The following is a 19,540-nucleotide window of genomic DNA, read 5'->3' as shown; positions in this document are numbered from 1 at the left end:
GTAATATCCAAAGAAGTGATACTTAATCAACTGAAGGAAGTCCTTTTCGGAAGACTAAATTCGTCTGGTTTAATCGAATGAAAATTTGGCGAAATATTTCTTCAGGAAGTTTTGGCCAAAGTATATATCTGTTCCATAGAGTTGGATATGGATATGTATAAACAACCACATAGGCCTATGATCTCCAAATAGGAGTAGGAGCCTAATTTGATTGGGGGGGGGGGGGGGGGGCTGTAACGACTTGCCCGAAAAATATAACTAAAATTTTCCGCGCGCTTCGCGCGCGTTCAACATCTTAATGTGTGTGAATGCCTATATGCACATTAAGAAAATTTGGGTTATATTTTCCGTGTTATTACCCTTCCATATTGGTTAGAATTATTGGGCAATTAAGTCGTTAAAATAATAATGATAATAATAATATCAATTTTACCATTGAAAAACACATTGAAAATTATTATTCTATCAGTAGGTGCCCGAAAAATTCTCAGCATATTGCCCGAATTTTCACCAAAAATTTTGGTTGGGGGCTGCAGCCCCACCCAGCTCCCCCCCCGCCTCCTACGCCTATGGATCATATACTCGGACACAAAAATTCTTTATTAGCACAATCTCACTTATATTGCTACTAGTATGGACCTAATTTATCATAAATATGCCTCAGAATGCACCATTTGGCGTATATTTTTCATTGAGAAGGAACGTGTCCACACCCCCCCCCCCTCCGCCCCTCATAGACTGACAGGAGACGCTTCAATGACACCTTACAATGCGGCACGTCCCTTCTTGAAAGTTCTTGATCAGCAACCAGCACGAGGCTCGGCCTATGCATCGGAAGTGCACTATTTGGCGGGAACCCAGCCCAAACCGCACCAACTATATACTTATAGTAGTTAAATTCGAGATATCTGAAGTTCTATTTCATATATCTGCAATTCTATTTCAGATATCTGAAATTCAATTCGAGATATCTGAAATTATATTTATCTCGAATTCAATTTCAGATATCTGAAATTCAATTTCAGCAAGCAAGCTAGATTCAATCCCACCCATACGTCGACGCAACGATGGCAACCCCATGTACCTTTTGTACTGTCACTCTTCTATAGTTTTCGTGCCCTTTTACGAACTTCTGCATATGCATTCCAGATATCTCGAATTCAATTTCAGATACCTCGAATTCAATTTCAGATATCTCGAATTAGAATTTCAGATATCTCAAATTAGAATTTCAGATATCTGAAATTCATTTTCAGATATCTGGAATTCAAGTTTAGATATCTTAAATTTAATTTCAGATATCTGAAGTAGAATTTCAGATATCTCGAATTCAATTTTAGATATATCGAATTCAATTTCAGATATCTGAATTAGAATTTCAGATATCTCGAAATCTATTTTCGATATTTCGAATTCAATTTCAGATGTCTGATAGAAATCTTCAGATATCTCGAATTTAATTTAAGATATCTGAAATAGAATTTTAGTTATCTAAAATAAGAGACAATTTAAGATATCTAAAATTCCCGATTAAATATTAAAATGGCTTTCCATAAGTCCGGACATATTGTAATATATAAAGGAAAACTTGAAAAATGTGAAATTGACACTTTCCGGGTTTGCAGTCGAAATTTAGATGTTAAGGTGGAACTTTGAGTCTTTGAACTTCTTGAAATCAAAATTTAGAGTCCTAAAGTCGAAATGTCTTCTTTAGAAGTTTCTTTGTTATTTTAACATGTCCCCCAATTAATAACCCACAGCAAGTGATACTGTTATGAAATAGTAATACCATCTCTTTGATGTTACCGAAACACTCCATCGAGACACCTTATGGGCCTCTTATGTATTTATCTAGGTCATGGATTCAGTTTTCCCACGAGAAGTTTTAACTATCTTATTGAATCTTGGTACAGGGCCTTTTTCCCAAAATAGATTCCATTATGTCTGTGGAACATTCGAGAAGGTTCTCTCACGTGGTATGGAAGTTTCCATAGAAAGGGGATGGACTTCCAAACTCCCAACCAATCAGGGCAGATCAGTGCCAGTGCACTTATTTTTATATCATTAAGTTAATACAGGATGGTCAGTTTATTGGCTGCCTACTGATTGTGCGCAGAGGGATTTTGTAGAAGTATGGTATATAAGAAAAAGGAGGCCGAAAGTTTATCACTTGATCAGCAAATTTATCACTCCGTCAGCGCTCCGTGATCAGTTCGTCATTGCTTCGTTACTATTTCATCACTCCTAATTGTTTAATTGACGGAGTCAAGTCAAGTCAAGTCAAGTCAAATCATTGTAATTTAGTTTTATTTGTAAAGAGAATCGACAGAGAAGAAATTATACCGAATCATTAATCAAATCCGATCTTGTCAAATTGTTTTTCTGTGAACTCATTGTTTTCGCCCGTTCTGACATCTCCTGAAGAAGCATAAATACGGCATCAAGATATCCCAGTACCTTTCTATCGCGAGTCCCGATATAGTTTTACTATCGGAGGAGCCGGGCTCGTCACAATATTACAATACGTATAATATAGAATGTCGCTCAAATAATATTCTTCATCAAAGGTGCCGCTGATGACCTTTCACAGGTGCGCCACCATTAGCCATCAAAACATGCCGAATGACCGAACAGCGCGAAAATTTCGAACCCATAAAAAGTAGGGGAAAATGTGGTCAGCCGCCAACGAGTACACCTCACGTCTTTGGATTTGACATTTCAGATACTCTGAAGTTGGAGGGAAAAAGCGAAGAGTTGGTAAAGTTCCCCGTGTTTTCTTTTTCTTAGCCTATGAGTATGACATGAAACTATCTTGATCAGGCCTAGTAGTAGTAAGTAACATTAGGCTCCGTTACTTTATGTACTGTATTTACTGTACATGTTACGGTAGGGAGCACTTCCACGAAAATCTCGTTTCTGAAACTTAACGTCAAGGCTATTCACTTTTTAGCCGGATGAACGTGAATGTATGATTCCACGATGAACGTGAATGTATGATTCCACTTAGTCACTATTAGTCCTGCAGTTAATTAACCAATCAGGGTGCAGATTATACAATATTTACACTTGGTGATGGAAGTGCTGTGCAACAGAGATTCAATGCCATCAGACAATAACAGATAGTCGTTCAAAGAATTCTCACATTGTTCTACCGGAAGCAACACAACAAATGATGTATGTTAAAATTTCTATGTAAATTGTAATACATTAGACCCAGTACTTGCAGCTGTCAGTATTGAAATCCAATTTGTCCTGATTCAGTATGAAAAAGAAATGTTAAATGTTGCCTAGGCCTAATGTTGGTCATGTTATTCACCTGGTACGTAGCCAGATGAATAACAAGCAGGCTCTCCCAAAATATTAATATATGTGGGGATGAATAACATGGTACAGTATGTTCTCATATTTTGATAATGGGGGTGGGAGGGTGGCATGGAGTAGTACTTCTTTCTCATCATGGTAACCTCTACAAATTGAATACTGCAGCCTGTGCAAGGGAGAATTAAATGACATTGACTCGTGGTAGACGTGATGTACACTAATTGATGTGACCCTTTGTCTTGTATGTGTGCTGGGCTGGTGTGGTCTGATTTTTGAAAGAATCAGGTTTAAAGGTGTGAAATTTTGAGGGAGTACATCTGGGGAAATAAGAACATTTAAAAAAAACCTATGCAAAACAGAAGTGGAATCAAACCCTAATAATGGGCAGCAGTTTGCAATAATAAATCCAGCAGGTTTATATGATCTGAGATGTGGACTGGTGGACAGTGTCATGATTGTTAGAAAATTGTGCAAAGAGGAAGTAGATTGGGTCGGAATGTAATAGCAAGAGAAATACTTATCTCGAAAGAGCTTTCCCATCACACCTAAAACAAACAACCCAACAGCAGAAAGGATAAATAGTTCTTGCGAGATTGAATCTGTATGATAGGTGGAATATTTTGAGAGGCCTTCAAACTAACTCTCACTGATTGGTAAGTGATAAGACTTTCCTTAGTAGTTGCACGCCACAAGGTGTTCAGAGCTGTGTTTGTCCTAACCATTGTCATTGCAACTGTAATCATGAAAGGTGCATAAAAGTTGTATGCCAAAGTTAGTTACATTGTTTGTACAGACTTTTGAAATCTAACAATTTCCAATTTTGTTGGATTATTGCCATGTAGGACATGATTGCAGCTTCAAGTCCTGAGGAATTCATTCCTCTCGGTCGCAGTACCTACAACCAGCATCCTGGGAAACATCTGTTCAGTGGAAACAACTACTGCAGGGACAATGCATCTACAACTCATCAAAGACATTGCCTAACAGAGGTAAGTGTTAAAAGATTATCAGTGTACCCCCCCCCCCCTCATCTCACCTACCCTGATATATGTGAAATGATTGTCATTAGCTAATTAAATCATATTTGAAGAGTCTGAATCGCCACTTGAATAATTTGAACAGTCTTTTAAGTTTTTGAACATGCTAAAATGTTCGATGACCTTTATGGATCTACTAAACCTCTCTGATTCTCAAGGTATATAAAATCTCATGAATTTTTCCAAAAAATTAAATTTGGTAAAGTTGTTGTCTTCTTTCCTTGGTATATAATGTGGTATCAGAAGTACAGAAACTGGTTTATAATTCACATCCTGTGAACAGGACAACAAAGCACAAGCTGTTTCTGATTATTGTGAATTCCCGAATGAAAGTTTAATGAAAAAGCTCAAGTCACTTTCTATTCCATTGTCTGAGTGTTTGCCTGATTAAGTTGAAATTTCCATATCATAAATGGGTTGATTGGGATATTGATAGTCTACAAAAACTATGAATAGTTGAAGTCAATAGATCCCTTAATTTATTCATTCATTTACAATGTTACATTTCCCAGGGAAGTTAACGAATGCAGTTGAAATTCCAATGCAATAAATGTCTGTTTTTATCTCAATACATTACATGTATAGAGATATTGTAACAGTAAGTGGGACTTTCTCTTCTCTTAAAAATTTTTCAGCGTCTTCAAACAAAGTTCTTTTTCTCTGGAATTTCCAGAGCAAGAATATATCATATAGACCAACAAAAGTTACTATTTTTTATTCTAGAATTGTATCTCATTCTGTGACTTTTTCACCGATTTATGTCCAAATCGGGCCAATTTGGACTGAAAACACACTTTGTCAGACCTGTTTTGCACACGCTCCAAAACTTATGTTTTATGAAGGAGAATAGAATAGAACTGTCTTTCAACAGTGGTATCGTCTAAGATAGGGTCCTATGTATTATATATTTTATTAAAATTTTGAACTTCCATTTGTTGTTTACAGGTAGGTATTAATAAGAATTTTACTACATGTATATGACATTTAATGGCTTTTATTTGCTTTATTTGATGTTTAAGTGATTTTTCTTTCTTAAAACAACACTGAGCTGCCGCCCCTACTTTTAGTAAAAAGGTCCGTTTTTGATGATTAAGCCCCGCCCCCAAGTCTGTTTTGTAGCAGATTGGCTATGACTCATAACAGCTACATGTTAGATATACGAAAATGGCTACCCTCGCGAACAATTTTCTGTTCTGTAGTTAGGTACGCGAGGTGTTAGTGTATTGCATGCTAATTACATTCTGTACTGCTGAATTCTACGTAACATCCATTTAAGGATAGTACTGGTGTAGTGTTCAACCGATTAACCTAATCGGAATCGGAATCGGTACGAATATTGCATAATCGGTACATAATCGGTATCGGTAAAAATTACGTGGAATACCAGTTATGTCATACCGATTATTCAAAAACATATGGAAGGTGAAAATATCATTATTCAAAAACATATGGAAGTTGAAAATATCAACTGATGAATTAGGTTTGTTCTTTTACTACGAAATATTAAAAAAAGGCACCCCCTATACGTCTTTCACAGTGTATACTTTCATCAAATTAGGCTGCCAGGGTCGCCGATTTTGCTTCCTTCGTGGTTATTGGCTGCATATTTCTTGGCACAGTAAGCATAGCAGCAATAGCAATTTCGCGAATTCAGGAATGTGCTGGACAGGGTAGGAAATAAGCGGGGGCAACGGGCGATTCGCCCTCGCAAGTGCTAAAAAGCCGTCCTAAAGCACAATTACGAGTGCGAAAAAGAAAAATGAAATATAAAAAAATCGCCCTCTTTATATCAGGTGCCTGTGTAAAATTAATTGTGACATGCGTTTGCTTTAGCTAGGAATTGCAGTTGCATCGCGAATCGCGCAGTTTTCTCACCCCGCATCAAAATTTGAAGCAGTGCGAGAGGGTCGCGCACAATCACCGGGAACTTCCCGTGGTAAATTACGGCCTGCAGTACCAGCGAAAATAACCTAAAATCCTCACAAATCTCCGACCACATAGTAGCCTTACTTCACACTAAATCAACTGCATGGAAATCTAAACTTGACATCTGTTTATTCGCTCTAGTTGTGTCGCAAATAAAAACTAAAAATATCCACGGAAACTGCAATCTTCGACCACATGTTAGCCTAACAACCACACTAAGTCAATGGGAAATGTAGCCTAACCATCGGTTTGCAAAAAAAAAAAAAAAAAAATTGCGTAGCTTAGTTTACAACTTTCAATTTGCTGGAAATCGGCATTTGTTTGGAAGGTAATGTAAGTGATATGTCTTATAGAGGGAATGTTATATTTTATATTGGAGTAGTTTCTAGTTGTTATTATTTCTTTACATCAATCTGGTATTACATTTTAGAGTAATTTTAAACAAGTTACGATGGTACAATTTGCTTTTCAGTTTGATTGGCCTAAGCTTACACATTCTAATTGAACCTGAATGGAGTTATATAGGTAACGAATAGGTATGTTTAACTTCAAGTTCGTAACATTTCTATTTGTTCATAAACGGTATAATACTGAAAATAAGTACAAAATATTGTCGGAATGAAGGCAATATGTCATTAAAATTTACACTTTGGTAAAGATTGCAGATGGATGGTTTGTCTGAGATACTTTTTGAGATGGATATTTTGAGTAACTATTCGTAGCCCATTTCAAGCCATTAACAGGTGACATTTACGTCGAGGTGGTTAGGCCATTCGCTTAGCACAGTGCTGACTAGGTAGGATGTCATATCTCCGTATTTTGGAAATTTAAAAAAAAAAAAATTTCTTTCCGAGAAACTCCAGAGGTAATTTGGTACATACAAAATGGTACCTTAGAGCCTTGTATAACAACGAAGCAAAAGGAAACTGGGGAAAATCACAACAATAATTGTTTCTGTCAAACTTTATTGCCGATTTCGTATAAACGGGATATTTTCTCATTTTCAAATAATCGGAATCGGTACGATTATGAAAAAATAATCAGTAATCGGTATTTTCTGTTATGCATAATCGGTTGAACACTGTAATGGTGTTCAGGTAGCTTTTCAGAGCAAGGGCCATGATAAGTTTGTTTGATTGCCCTTCATGTATTTTGTATAATTACGTATACACATTCTTGTATTTCTGAAGGCTATTTACTGTAGGCCTAGTGCAATTTAAAAAAAATATATATATATATATAGGCCACTAGGCCTATTAGGCTTTCAGTGATAGCCACATTAGCATTGTACTGGTGTTCAGACAGCTTTTCCTAGGAAGGACCAGGGTAAGTTTGTTTGATGGGTACGTATAAAAGAGGAGCCGGCCATAGCATCACAACTTTGATAAGACAATAAAAATTGTATAAGGTTATGTTTTATTTATAAGGATATAGGCCTAAGATGTATAAGGTTATAAGAAGTATGTTTAGCTTTCTTTTGAACCTGTAATGTTTGACATCAAATGTATAAAGAATTAAAATAAAATAACAAAATGGAGAGGAACTGAGGTGGCTATTAGGGGAAGAGGAGGCCACCCATCACTTGCATATAAAAACTTGTAATCTTCTTTTACATTATTTTTTCCAAGTCATAAATCCATGAAATCTTCATGTCCGAAAAATTGAGATGGAAAAACGTGGGTTGTTTTGATATCTAGAAGTGGACACAGTTTTGATGGTAGTCACCACTACAGTCTACATTAACATACAGTAGGTCAATAGGCCTAGCTCTCAAGGCAGGCATCAAGAATATGGTCGAGTTGTTCGCCTCTTCTAATTTGGCTGTTGTCATTGACATCAAACTATATGACCAAAAAGTCCAACAGAGACTGACCTAAGATGAAGGATACCACATGAAAAACAAGTTCTTAAATATTCTATGACATTACTAAACCTTGCAACGTCGTTCTTTCGACTAACAGGCAATAAGCGCTAAAGGCAAGACTAGCAGGATAAAGTGTAACCTGCAGAGACTATTCGTGGCAAAGTAGCAAAAATGCAAGTTATATATTTGTTGTACCATGATTGATATTGATAATTGTAGAGACAGAGCAAAGATTTGAAATTAGGAATCAAAATTAAAACTTCCAGTATTGAGATACTGCATCATTGATGCTCTTGTTTATTCCTTTCCAAAGGCAAAAGGAATCTGGTTGAGGTGTTGGCATATGTGTGTGTGTATGTGTAACTTTGGTTTGTATACACAAAAGGAATAAACTGGATAAAACTTCATACTTATTGAGTGCAAAAAAGGTTTTTTTTGGTGGAGGTCAAAGGTCATTGAATCAAAAGTGTTCAAAGTCTGAACACCTTGTAATCACAGAATAGAAAAAACAGCTTGGATAAACTTCATACTTGGTTTTTTTGTTCTGGTTTAAGGCACAACAGACTAACAGTGTCATTTATTAAAGATGTGCAACTTGCCCCACAAACAAGTTGAGAATATCTTTTCAAATCTTTGTTTAGTCTTGATTATATGATGTACTTTTGGGTACGTCTTAATCTTTCTTTAGGGAGGTTTCATGACATGATACCAAGTCTATTGATAGCTTCAAACAATTCCATTGATGACTTTCACAAGTTCCTTCTGTATGTTTTCAACAATTAGTAAACCATTTTTGCTCAATGATTCCAGATGAAGCATATTGTCATGCCCAAACAATATGTGTGTGCTTCATTCAATCTTAACAAATATCTTGGTTTCTCTTTCCATCCTTTCAAACATATTTCTCAAATGTTATTATCTATATTATCATACAGTACTACAATACTTTCCTTGGTTAGATGTCTAGTGAAAAAATTCATCTTGTTCACATTCTGTCGACAGGAACATTGGTCGGTAAGAAAAACTTCAGGAGTCAGAAGTGACGGTTCAAACCACGAAGAAGAGCTGTATTATAAAGACCGGACGGTCATCTGGAGCAGGGGACACAGTGCCACAGCAAGTAGACTACAGAAGACGATAACAACTGAACATCCGATACTGCAGGTACATTAATGTGACTTCCGAAGCAGGTGGACAAGGGTTATAGCTATCTTACATTCGTACTTTGTATTCGGATGTAAAGTTGCATTGTTCCATTTAACTTAGCCATGTTATATTAACATCATGGTACTCCTTAATCTAACTCAGAGAATGGTGTGGTTACTAGTAATGGGCATTTACCTACGTATGAATTGGCAACTTGCATTCCCTGATCAATGTCAGCTCAGAAAATTTTGTATCCCACATTTGTAACAAAAATGTTGTATTTATTTGTCTTTTGATTTGCAATGATTTCTGCCTGATGTAGACACAACATCTCTATTATTACCTTAGGCATTCCTTGAACACTGTAAATTATGGTAAATACCTGTTCGTGGCACTTCAATGCAAAATGCAACTTTTGGATTCTTTTAAGTAATTTATCCAGTAGATTCGTCCTTGTCTAATATCTTGATGCCATCAATATAATTTTGTCCTTGGCTTGATTGTCATTGATCAAAATATACTGAAGGCAATCTCCAGTTGTTGTTTTTTTTCTCACTCACCAACAATTTTATTCTCAAGGAATGCCAGTGCTATGATCACAGTGAATGAGCATTACCATTAGTAGCAATGAAAATGACATCTGGGACATTGTGGGTTGGATCATTCACGAGCAATCATGGTCTTCCAAACTAGTAAAATAGATTCGTAGCTAAATAATATTACATGATTTTGCAACCCAATGGGAAACATCATCTCTTTGCCTTTTCCCACATGCATGTGACTGCTTAGTTTCATAAAAAGCTATAAAAAATAGAGTTACAACTGAAATGCTTGTTATCAGAAAAATCCCATGAGAGGTGTTTGAAAATTCTGGAAAGTTGTGAGTTTGAGCCTTGGTTAGTAAAAAATACGATTCATTTCCCATTCAGAAGGAATCACATGTGAAATGGTGCTCAAGATAACTAGTTTATCAATGAACTCGATTAAAACATTTGTTGAAAACGTTTGCCGCTTATTACCAACAGGCCTCATTTGTGAAATTTTCTTCGGAGGTGGTCAATACGTCAGACGGAAAAGTTTCCCACAACCAAGGTGAGTATTGTTCTCTTGCTCGTGGGAAAGATTGAAAAATGTGAGAGATAGTTTGCTTTTGAATTAAATAGACACTTTGATAGAATGCATGAAGACGTGTTATCACCATGAGCTCAAGAATGAATGGAGCATTGATTTTGCTATCTCAGTGAAGATTTTGATCCTTAAAATTTGAAAAATTCATAAAATTCATACAGTTTTATCATTAAAATCATTAATGTTTTGAGTGACAAGAAAACTACAAGTTTACAACAAACAGTGTCTGACACTGTCAAAACAAATGTTGCTCTATTGGTGAATGTTTGTTTGTGAACCACAGAGATTATTTCAAGTGAAGTAATACTTGTATTACAAAATTGTAAATGATTGTTCACAAAGATGCAGTTACCATTTTTATTTGGACTGGCATTAACTGTCATTGTTTGTCTTCACCTAACAGAGATCCAGGTTCCGTCAATATGCATCGTTCACGATATTGGGCTGACAGTCATCGCAGATTCCGGGGAGGAATATTACTGCAGTCTTCCTTTTATGGTAAGTGAGACTATTTCAATGTTTGACTGTTTGAAGTAAAAGAAAAACACTTTGTTTGTTAACTCGAAAATGTGTATGTAGAGGTTTGCTCACATTTTCTTTGGGGATGGGGGGGGGAGAGGGGGGTGTTGTTCTCTCTTGATTATTCAGAAAGAAAGAAAAGTTGTTCAGTTATGTGAATTGTCATGCTATGGAATAAATGTGAAAAGTTTAAAATAGCTTGATACCTTCTTGTGAACCTCAAGTAATAAGAGAATATGATTTACAGGACTGCCACGGCCCATCAACACAGTTTCAGTTTAGGATCCTTAGTGCAACCACTGGTAACCTAACTTGAACATTTCTCATAGATTTGTGTTGATTCATATTAGCCCAACTGCATCAGCTCAGAATCAGGATGTGGATTAAGTTTAAGGGAGCATTTGCACCCAGTTTCTGACAGGTACAATTCAATGATGTAGCCAGATTTGGCTGAACTTGATGTGTTGGGTTGGGGGTAAGAGAAGGAGAAGAGGAAGGGGGATATGGATATTTGACAAAATTACCAATTGTTTCTGTGGTTTAAGCCAGCTGGACCCAGGCTGTTTCTTCCTTTCTGTGTTTTTCCTCCGAACCAAAAATGGATATTATATATGACGAGAGCATTCTACTTGATTAGTGAGCCTTTCACAGAATTAATTCTTTCTTAGTTTGATAGTTGTATTCACCTCTCTTTAAATGCAGGTCAAGAACGTCTGGCCAATCGATGGGAAACTGTTAATTGAAAGAGCTCTAACAAAGAAAGATATTTCTGGAAGTGCAAGGTGAGCATTCAGTCTGCTCAGATTTCATTTTCAGTTGTTTTACATATGGATTCGTCTGCATCCATGTATATGCATTGGAATTGGAATATTTAAATTATATAAGCAAATATGCGAGGGTAAAAAATGACTGGGAATTTATAGAAAAAAAATTAAAGATAAAAGCACAAAGAAATGTTTGGCTAGAACAGAAGTAATAGCCAGTGACTTCAGCATTACAAGTCCTATACTCTACTATCAACTGAGCTTTACAGCCGTTAATTGGTTGCCATACTGTTGTAGCTATTTCTTTTGAGGGAGGTGGCAAGTGCTATGATTTCTGATTTGTTAATGAAGGAGCAGAGAGTTGCAGCTTGAAGAAGCATCCAAATTACCTTTTTATAAGTGTTGCAATGTCATCTATTACATCACCAAATAAAGTGCTAAGAGTATTAAAATTTGATTTGTGGTATATATGTGGTCTGCTGAGCTAATCCCAATCTTTCTTACCTCTCAGCCAAGCCAAGGAGTTACCAACTCTCTTCAGCTTGAAACATCCTCTGGATGAACCCTCACCGATGTTAGCCAAAACTGGAGGTAAGTTACAGCAAAATTGGCTATGATAGGGTATGGCTGGGGATGATTTAATGTTTCAGGTCTCTACGAAGCTATTTACAGTGAAAATGGTGTTGTCTGATATAAAACATATTGAATGCATGTGAAAAAATCAAAACCTGCTAAACATCAAATCTTCATGGCCATGTGTACCATTTAATTTAGTTCCACTATTTATTCCTTTCTTTTTGGCACATTTGAGAACTGATATATGAATCTAGCAATTGTGTTATTCACTCATTAATTGTGTTTTTTTCAGTTTGGGACTGTTGTATATTTACAATGTAAATGGTAACTGCTCTGTACTGTTTAACCATGGTATTGCGTTTCATATAATTTAAGCAAGGTAGCTTAACCTTTAAAAATATGGTACTTTTTGTGCAACATTGTACAGGAAGTGATGATTGTATCATATAAGGTATTCAAACTTTTTCGGCTTGGTGACCCCAATTTTCATATTCCTCACATTGGCAACCCACCAGTGGCAGATGTGGCCTGGGAAGGGGTCTAGTGAGGGGAGGGTGCCACCTTCCCTTTGAGAATTTGATTTTGTATGATGAAGGGAACTTAGTTGCAAAGAATTCATGCAAAGAAACTCTTGAAAATAATTTATATGCAATGTGTTTTCCAATTTTGTTTTTCTACAAATATATTTGCAATTTTACCCCACTTAATTTTTTGGCCACCGTAAAAAGTGTCGTGACTCACACTTTGAATACGAGGAATAAAATATGTAACCAGACTCATTATCCATATCTGTGTTGGAAATAAATGAAGGAACTGCATTCTTTTGTGGACAGAAATGCCTTTTTCAGATATAACTTAAAATTTATATCTAACTGTGGTCATAATGTGAATATCTTTTCTGTTCAGTGCATATTCAAGATTTATGTACACATGTAGTAAATGAATTCATCTCTTTTCTTCTATCTCATCCATAACAATTTTGATGAGCTCCTGGTTACCTAAATTTTTTTTAAATTTTTACAGGTTCAGGAAAATTACAGTTTATGCAAGATGCAGCACAGAATGTCATCTTCTCTAATACTGATCCAGATATAGTGGTGACCTTTGACCTCTCATTGGGGCTTCATTTGGTCTGGTCCTTGCGACAGACTAAAAGTGATGTAAGTAATAAGCATTCAAAATTTTGATTATGTTAGCAATTTGATGAAAGGGATATTCAAGTAGTAGAAGTTGATTTTTTAGAAAAGAAGAAATACAGAAATTTGTTAGCTCTTTATACAACCCATTCTCGGGTTTTATCACCAAATGAATGTCATAAGCAAGTACCTACTAACTTCATTCAGTATTTCAAAAAGAAAAATTATCATCCAGATACATTGTCAAAGGAGTTATCATCATATGTAAAGAGAAAATCAGAAATTTCCACAAATATTGAACTTTATCTGCATTGTTTGTAATGTACTTGATTGGTACATCCTAGTAGACTGAGTTGTTATGGGAAGCATAGCATGACATCATCACAGAGGAGGTCAACACTAAGGACAATGCTTCCGTGGGAGCGATCCACAAACTAACCGGTACGATGCAAGTTCTTCCATAAGGACCCAGGCATGACCCACCAGACCTCCCCTCCCCCCCCACCCCTCAGAATCATTGCTCAGAATGAATTAAAAACAAGCTTTGACTATGGACTACCTGATCGATCTTCCTCGGCCAGCTTCGCAAACTGTAGCTGAATTTTCGGGCAGTTGAAAAGTCCAGTTTACCTTCAGAAAAGCATTTTGTAACCCAACATTTTGGGTTGAACCCTGTAGTCTGCACGCTGTCATTTTTTTTTCTTTATGGCCCTTTGCTAACTTTATCCACATTTGTGTGTTGATGATGTGCCATCAGTGATATTGATTTTGGAATTAAACTTACCACATGTACTGCATTTCTGGGGAACATGATTTCTCTTTGGAATTTACATACTTTCATGCCATCACCAATGACCAATTTCTTTTTTTTTTCTAACTTGATAATCTTTTCTTCCCTTATTTGTTTTATTTACTTTGATTGACTTTTATTTACTTCTTCTAGGAAATTAACACTGCTATGAAGTTGCTTGACTCGACTGCAGGTAGTGCTCTGCTGCCCTCATTTGTAGCCACACCAAGGGGCACTCAGAGTTCCGGTACCCTGGCCGGTCTTAGCTCTAGTGCCCAATCTCGTCTGAGTGCCTCGAGCATCTCGTCTGCTGCCTTTTCTCCGGCATCGTTCCGACATCAGTATACATCAAGTAGAGCTGCCTCACCTATGACGACCTCAAGACCTCACACTCCCGCAGCATCTGCTGTCAAAAAGTAAACATTTTGTCTTCAAAAATCTCTTTGAAAAACCCTATGTCCAAAATGTGTGCTTGGCAGGTGTACAGTTCACGAAGCAGCTAAAACATGTTTTCTGTCAAACAGGAGGCTTTTACATACTAACACACACTAAGTGTCTCCTTTTGTTCAACTTTTCTATAAGCAAAAGAAAGGAAGATAAAAAATGTAGCATCTCGATTATGAAGGCAGCAGCTCCTAAACACAGCCTTTACACTTTTAAAGTGAAAATCAGCAACAGGGTACGTGACTGGGAAATTTATTAACAAAATTTGAAAAAGCAAACAATTTATTAGCTAGAGAGGGATCCACAAGGATTGATCCAAAAAGGAGAACAAGTCCTGTGCTTAACTAATAAATTATCCTGCCCTTTTGTAATTTCTGCAATGTTGTTAACTTTGATACCACTTCAGTTGTACAAGGTTGTACTTTACAATGGGTGGTACCTACCTGCCCACACTCACAGACACATCTGTCTGGGCTATGGATTACCGTCGCAAGAAGAAATTACCTTTAGTACTCTTGTGCAAAACAATCATGAAATATCCTGTTTTTCATTCATTTTTTTTCCAGCATATCGCAATCATCTCTTGGTGGTCATGTGACACCGGCCTACTGCAAAAGTCGTTCATCTTTGGGTACGGCGTACTCTCCGGTAATGAGCATCCTCGCTACGCCGTGTGCGGACATCAACGAACCATTGACCCCTGACCTTTGCCTGGAGCTAGGATGGACAGAATCTAGTGGCAGGTAAATGAAAATTACAAAGGAGTAGTATTAGTAGTATTTGTAGCTGCATGGATATCTTTCTGTCATGACCCCTTCTTCCACTTCCCAACCCCTTCTTCCACCTCCCAACCCCTTCCACCTCCCAACCCCTTCATCCCCTTTCCCCATATATGGTTATACCGGCAAGCCTTAACTGAGAATCAAGGTAGTTACAGTTTGTTGTGTGGACCAACCATCTAGGTAGTTGAAATTGTCCCTTGCAAAGTTCTTGTTCCCATACTGAGAACAATGTGGTATATATTTACTAACCCTTCTCTTCCCCCTCCTACCCCCCCCCCCTTAATACATGTGCCTACATTAAAAATTTCCAGTTGATATCATACACATCCACTGTTTGTCAAACATGACTATTTGTTATTTGTGATGTAGCATTACAATATATTTGTCAGACTTTGTTAATACCTGTACATGTTGTTTGATTAGATTAATACAGTTCTCTAGAAGCAAACACAGTTGTACATAAAAAATAAGACAGTACATTTAAATATCAAAGTGAACATTTCAAATTTTGACCACATATTCATCTTTCTTATCTCACGATGTCGTGTAGAGGAGAGGGTGTTCTAAGTAGAGCTTCCAAGGTGTTCATAACTCGGGATCTATGCGAACAGAAGTACCTGTGTTTCTTGGTGCGACAGCACCAACAGCTGAGATGTCTCAAATTCAGTGCCAGTAATGATAAAAGTCAGTTGATCTTTGGTAGCGTCACCAACGTACCAGCGCTCGATGCCGAACCTCTCGATGTGAGTAAAGAAGTGTCTTTAATTTCCCTGTCACCTTCCCCCCCTCCCCTCCCTCCCTCTTCAACCGGTTCTGACTTCCCAGTAAGACAAGTTTAGTGAAACAAAATATTTTCATCATTATAGAAGCATAATCTCATCCTATGAGCCAATGAGCACTCTTGTACAGAATCTATACAGTAACAAATTCCTGCACTTTTTATAATGGGGGGGGGGGCGGGGGAGGAGGAGGGGCAAGAATGCAGAGGATACAAAAGGGCTGTCAGCTTTTGCAGAAAATGATGAAATATAATTACATTGCAACTTGATATTACTTTCCTAGCTCTCTGTTTATGAACATAGATTTGCCTTGTTTCTCATCCAATCCTGTCAGTATTTCACTGGCATTTTTACCTTTATTTATGTAGATATAATATTTTGTTTTCCTTTCTTCATTTCCTGCTGTAAATTAGTGGCAAAGTGACATTTTCAGATATCTTCCGGTAATTGCAAATTGCTGTTAATAATTGACAACGAAAGTACTAAAAATGAAACTGCAATTTCTTCAATGATGGTATCCTTGGTGACTCATTTTAGCAGAAGAGATTATTAGATACATACATGCTCCTCGTGGTTATTTCTCAAATTAATTAGATCCGAATTTTAGGTTTATTTTATTTTAAATCTCGTCTTTCTTTCTTTCTTCTTTTCAGACCATGAATATGTTAATTGTTCTTGACACATCAAGCTCCTTGGTGCTTTACACCGGATTGGTGAAAGTAAGAAAAATCTGCAAGATGTTTTTCTCCTGAGGGTTTTTTTTTGTGGGGGGTGGGGGGAAATAGTAAAGAAATGTTTCTGATTAGATTTTGAGATGTTAACAGAAAAAAAAAATAACTTTGTTGGGCAAGATAACGACAAAATGATTGAAGAGAGAGAAAAATATGACAGGGAAAATACTTGAAAGGTCATGGAAAACGAGTTAAACAGCCAAAGGTCATTGAAATGTAATAGAGATATGATCAATTTCTTAAATTGTTCCTCCAGAAAATGTGTGAAAGACATAAATGCAGACATGTTCTCTGCAAAATGTTATGAAATTTCTTGACTTTGTCTTGGAAGTTTATATCCAAGAAAGTGTGGCAACCCTCGGTTTATGATATAGATTGATTTGGAGTAGAGTTCATTAAAGGTCTATGGACACCTATGAACAATATTGTCCTAATCACTCTAATAGGTATTAGAAATCATGAAAATACCTGCAGCAATCAAAATCTATCAATTATAGTTTTAGAATAAATATGAGCAAAAATTTGAAAAATTTCAACAGTTTTTGAATGAAATGACCACTCATAATAAATGTACTGAATATCTGAATATCGGTGTCCGTAGTACTTTCAACATTCTTGACTATATTTAATAGAAACTTTGGACATAAATTGCATTTTGTCATTTGTTGCACTAATAGCAATGTTATATTGTGGTCCTATGTAAACCACTGAACTTGTTGGTAAGGAAACACACAGCAGTTTTGATGATAACTTTCAACATGTTTAAAGGTCAACTGCTTACTTGTCTTCATTCGTGATACATTTTCCTTCTTAAGAAATAAAATTAAAAAGTCAAGGTAGTCAAAGGATGATGAACAACGAAGGTTAAAATGTTATAAATCAGAGTTACAATCACAAACACTGTTTGTGTGTATTCATACCAACGTTTCGAACCTTCGTACTCGTCCAGATCAGTCGAATCCTGGTGCCTGGAATACATCAAGTCCTGTCAAATAGAATCGTTGCCCCAGGTTTACCCAGGCCCAGCACCCCTTTGGATAGTCACATTTTGACGGGTACACCTTCGAGTTCAAATTTTGTCCACACGCAGGACGACCAGGTGAGCTCTACTTTCTATTCCTGCAGTAAAAAATAAGATCATTTGTATTTGTAAATATTTGCACCAATATAATGATTTTTAAGGTATATATATATATATTTTTGTGGTTATTCTCAAATTTATACAGTGACTCAAGTAGAAACTCTATCAATGATGTGGATTAATGAACACTGGTTAATATTGAGTCTTCTCCTATTGACATTTAAGTGACTGTTCAGAAGATATTTGGAGCCAAACAGACAAGAGTGGTTACCCCTTCAATCCTTCCCACTCCCCCCTCCATTCCCCATCAGAAGCAGACCACCATATATTGAAGGTGGTTAACTATTAAACTACAATTATAGCGCCTAAAAAACTGAGTCATAGAAATTAAAGTTTTCTTGAATCCATAAGTGAATGACATAAATCCACAAAACCCACTCCAGTATTCACCACCATTCAGTTCCAATTTCCATTAGTCTGGTGGGTTTTGTATCAGGAATCAGTTCCATGTTGTACCCCTGTACCAATCCATCACTCAATCTCTCCATACCAGTTGAACTGGAATTATATAATGTTATTAACTATTTAATTACTGTATTGTTTTGTTACTCGATTGTTAGGTGATGCTGCTCTCGCCGGTAGGAGTTGACCTCTCTGTAAATATGGACAGCTCTATACTCTCGGACGATCTATCGTTCTCCTCCCCTGGGATGGGGAGGACCATCAAATCTCTCCGAGATGCATTGGGAGATCAGTTTACCTTGGTGAGATAATAACATATAGTCTGTATGTGCAAAATATCATATACTCTGTGTGTGCAACAGTATAGTTTTGTGTAACTTTAGCAACAAATGGAATATAATTTTGGAAACAAATGGAACACATCAGTGACAATGCATGCAGAAATATATCATATACGCTGTGTGTGCAACAGTATAATTTTGTCAAATGTTTTATAGAAGATACATGTTGGAATTAATTAATGCTTCCATCTGACTGCATTTCTTGCTGCTAACATTGTCATGTAAAGAAACTGTACATTAAAACAATACAAAGAAATACTTGATGTTGCTGCTTACTCATTTGAAAGACTGCCTTGATCAACTTGTGTAACTATAGCAACAAATGGAACAATACACCAACAACGACCAAAATATTATTTCAGCAACCAATGCATCAAAACGGCTGATTTAGCTTGGTGGTACGACCTGTTATGTATCTAACTACAGTTTGTTTCAATGGCTAAATTTAAACTATCCTGCAAGGTTTAAGGATATAAACTAATACTGAGATGGCAATAAAAACTGATGACCTGGGCGGTAGTGAAATTTTATATCAATTCTGCAGGTCCCTTACTTGTGAATTTATCTAATCCTGTGGAAAAAAATGGATTATTTACAATACATGGTAAATAAAAGAACAGAAGGTCCTACATGCTCATAATCCATATGCTATGTTGAATTATTAAACTAAACTAAAACTGTTAGCAAACTGCTTATCCACTAGAGAGCCTGTG

The 19,540-nt window shown here is 36.6% G+C and overlaps 1 protein-coding gene across 2 annotated transcripts in view; it reads left to right on the top strand.

Annotated features, from left to right (window-relative positions):
- Window positions 1-2,544: 2,544 nt before the first annotated feature.
- LOC139970364 (anaphase-promoting complex subunit 1-like) overlaps window positions 2,545-19,540 on the top strand; it is a 55,730-nt gene continuing 38,734 nt past the window's right edge. For both annotated transcript variants that reach the window (XM_071975998.1, XM_071975997.1), the window contains exons 1-14: window positions 2,545-2,757; window positions 4,164-4,310; window positions 9,151-9,312; window positions 10,320-10,386; window positions 10,826-10,920; window positions 11,644-11,723; window positions 12,217-12,296; window positions 13,305-13,441; window positions 14,361-14,623; window positions 15,218-15,394; window positions 15,984-16,176; window positions 16,866-16,931; window positions 17,893-18,042; window positions 18,645-18,788. In XM_071975998.1, the coding sequence (XP_071832099.1) occupies window positions 2,623-2,757; window positions 4,164-4,310; window positions 9,151-9,312; window positions 10,320-10,386; window positions 10,826-10,920; window positions 11,644-11,723; window positions 12,217-12,296; window positions 13,305-13,441; window positions 14,361-14,623; window positions 15,218-15,394; window positions 15,984-16,176; window positions 16,866-16,931; window positions 17,893-18,042; window positions 18,645-18,788 (1,896 nt within the window). In that variant the 5' untranslated portion in view covers window positions 2,545-2,622. The remainder of the gene's footprint in view (window positions 2,758-4,163; window positions 4,311-9,150; window positions 9,313-10,319; window positions 10,387-10,825; window positions 10,921-11,643; window positions 11,724-12,216; window positions 12,297-13,304; window positions 13,442-14,360; window positions 14,624-15,217; window positions 15,395-15,983; window positions 16,177-16,865; window positions 16,932-17,892; window positions 18,043-18,644; window positions 18,789-19,540) is intronic.

Source organism: Apostichopus japonicus, chromosome 8 (genome assembly GCF_037975245.1).
Source record: "Apostichopus japonicus isolate 1M-3 chromosome 8, ASM3797524v1, whole genome shotgun sequence".
In the NCBI taxonomy this organism is placed as follows: domain Eukaryota; kingdom Metazoa; phylum Echinodermata; class Holothuroidea; order Aspidochirotida; family Stichopodidae; genus Apostichopus; species Apostichopus japonicus.
The sequence above is the reverse complement of the archived record's forward strand: the minus strand, read 5'-3'. Positions and strand labels throughout refer to the sequence as shown.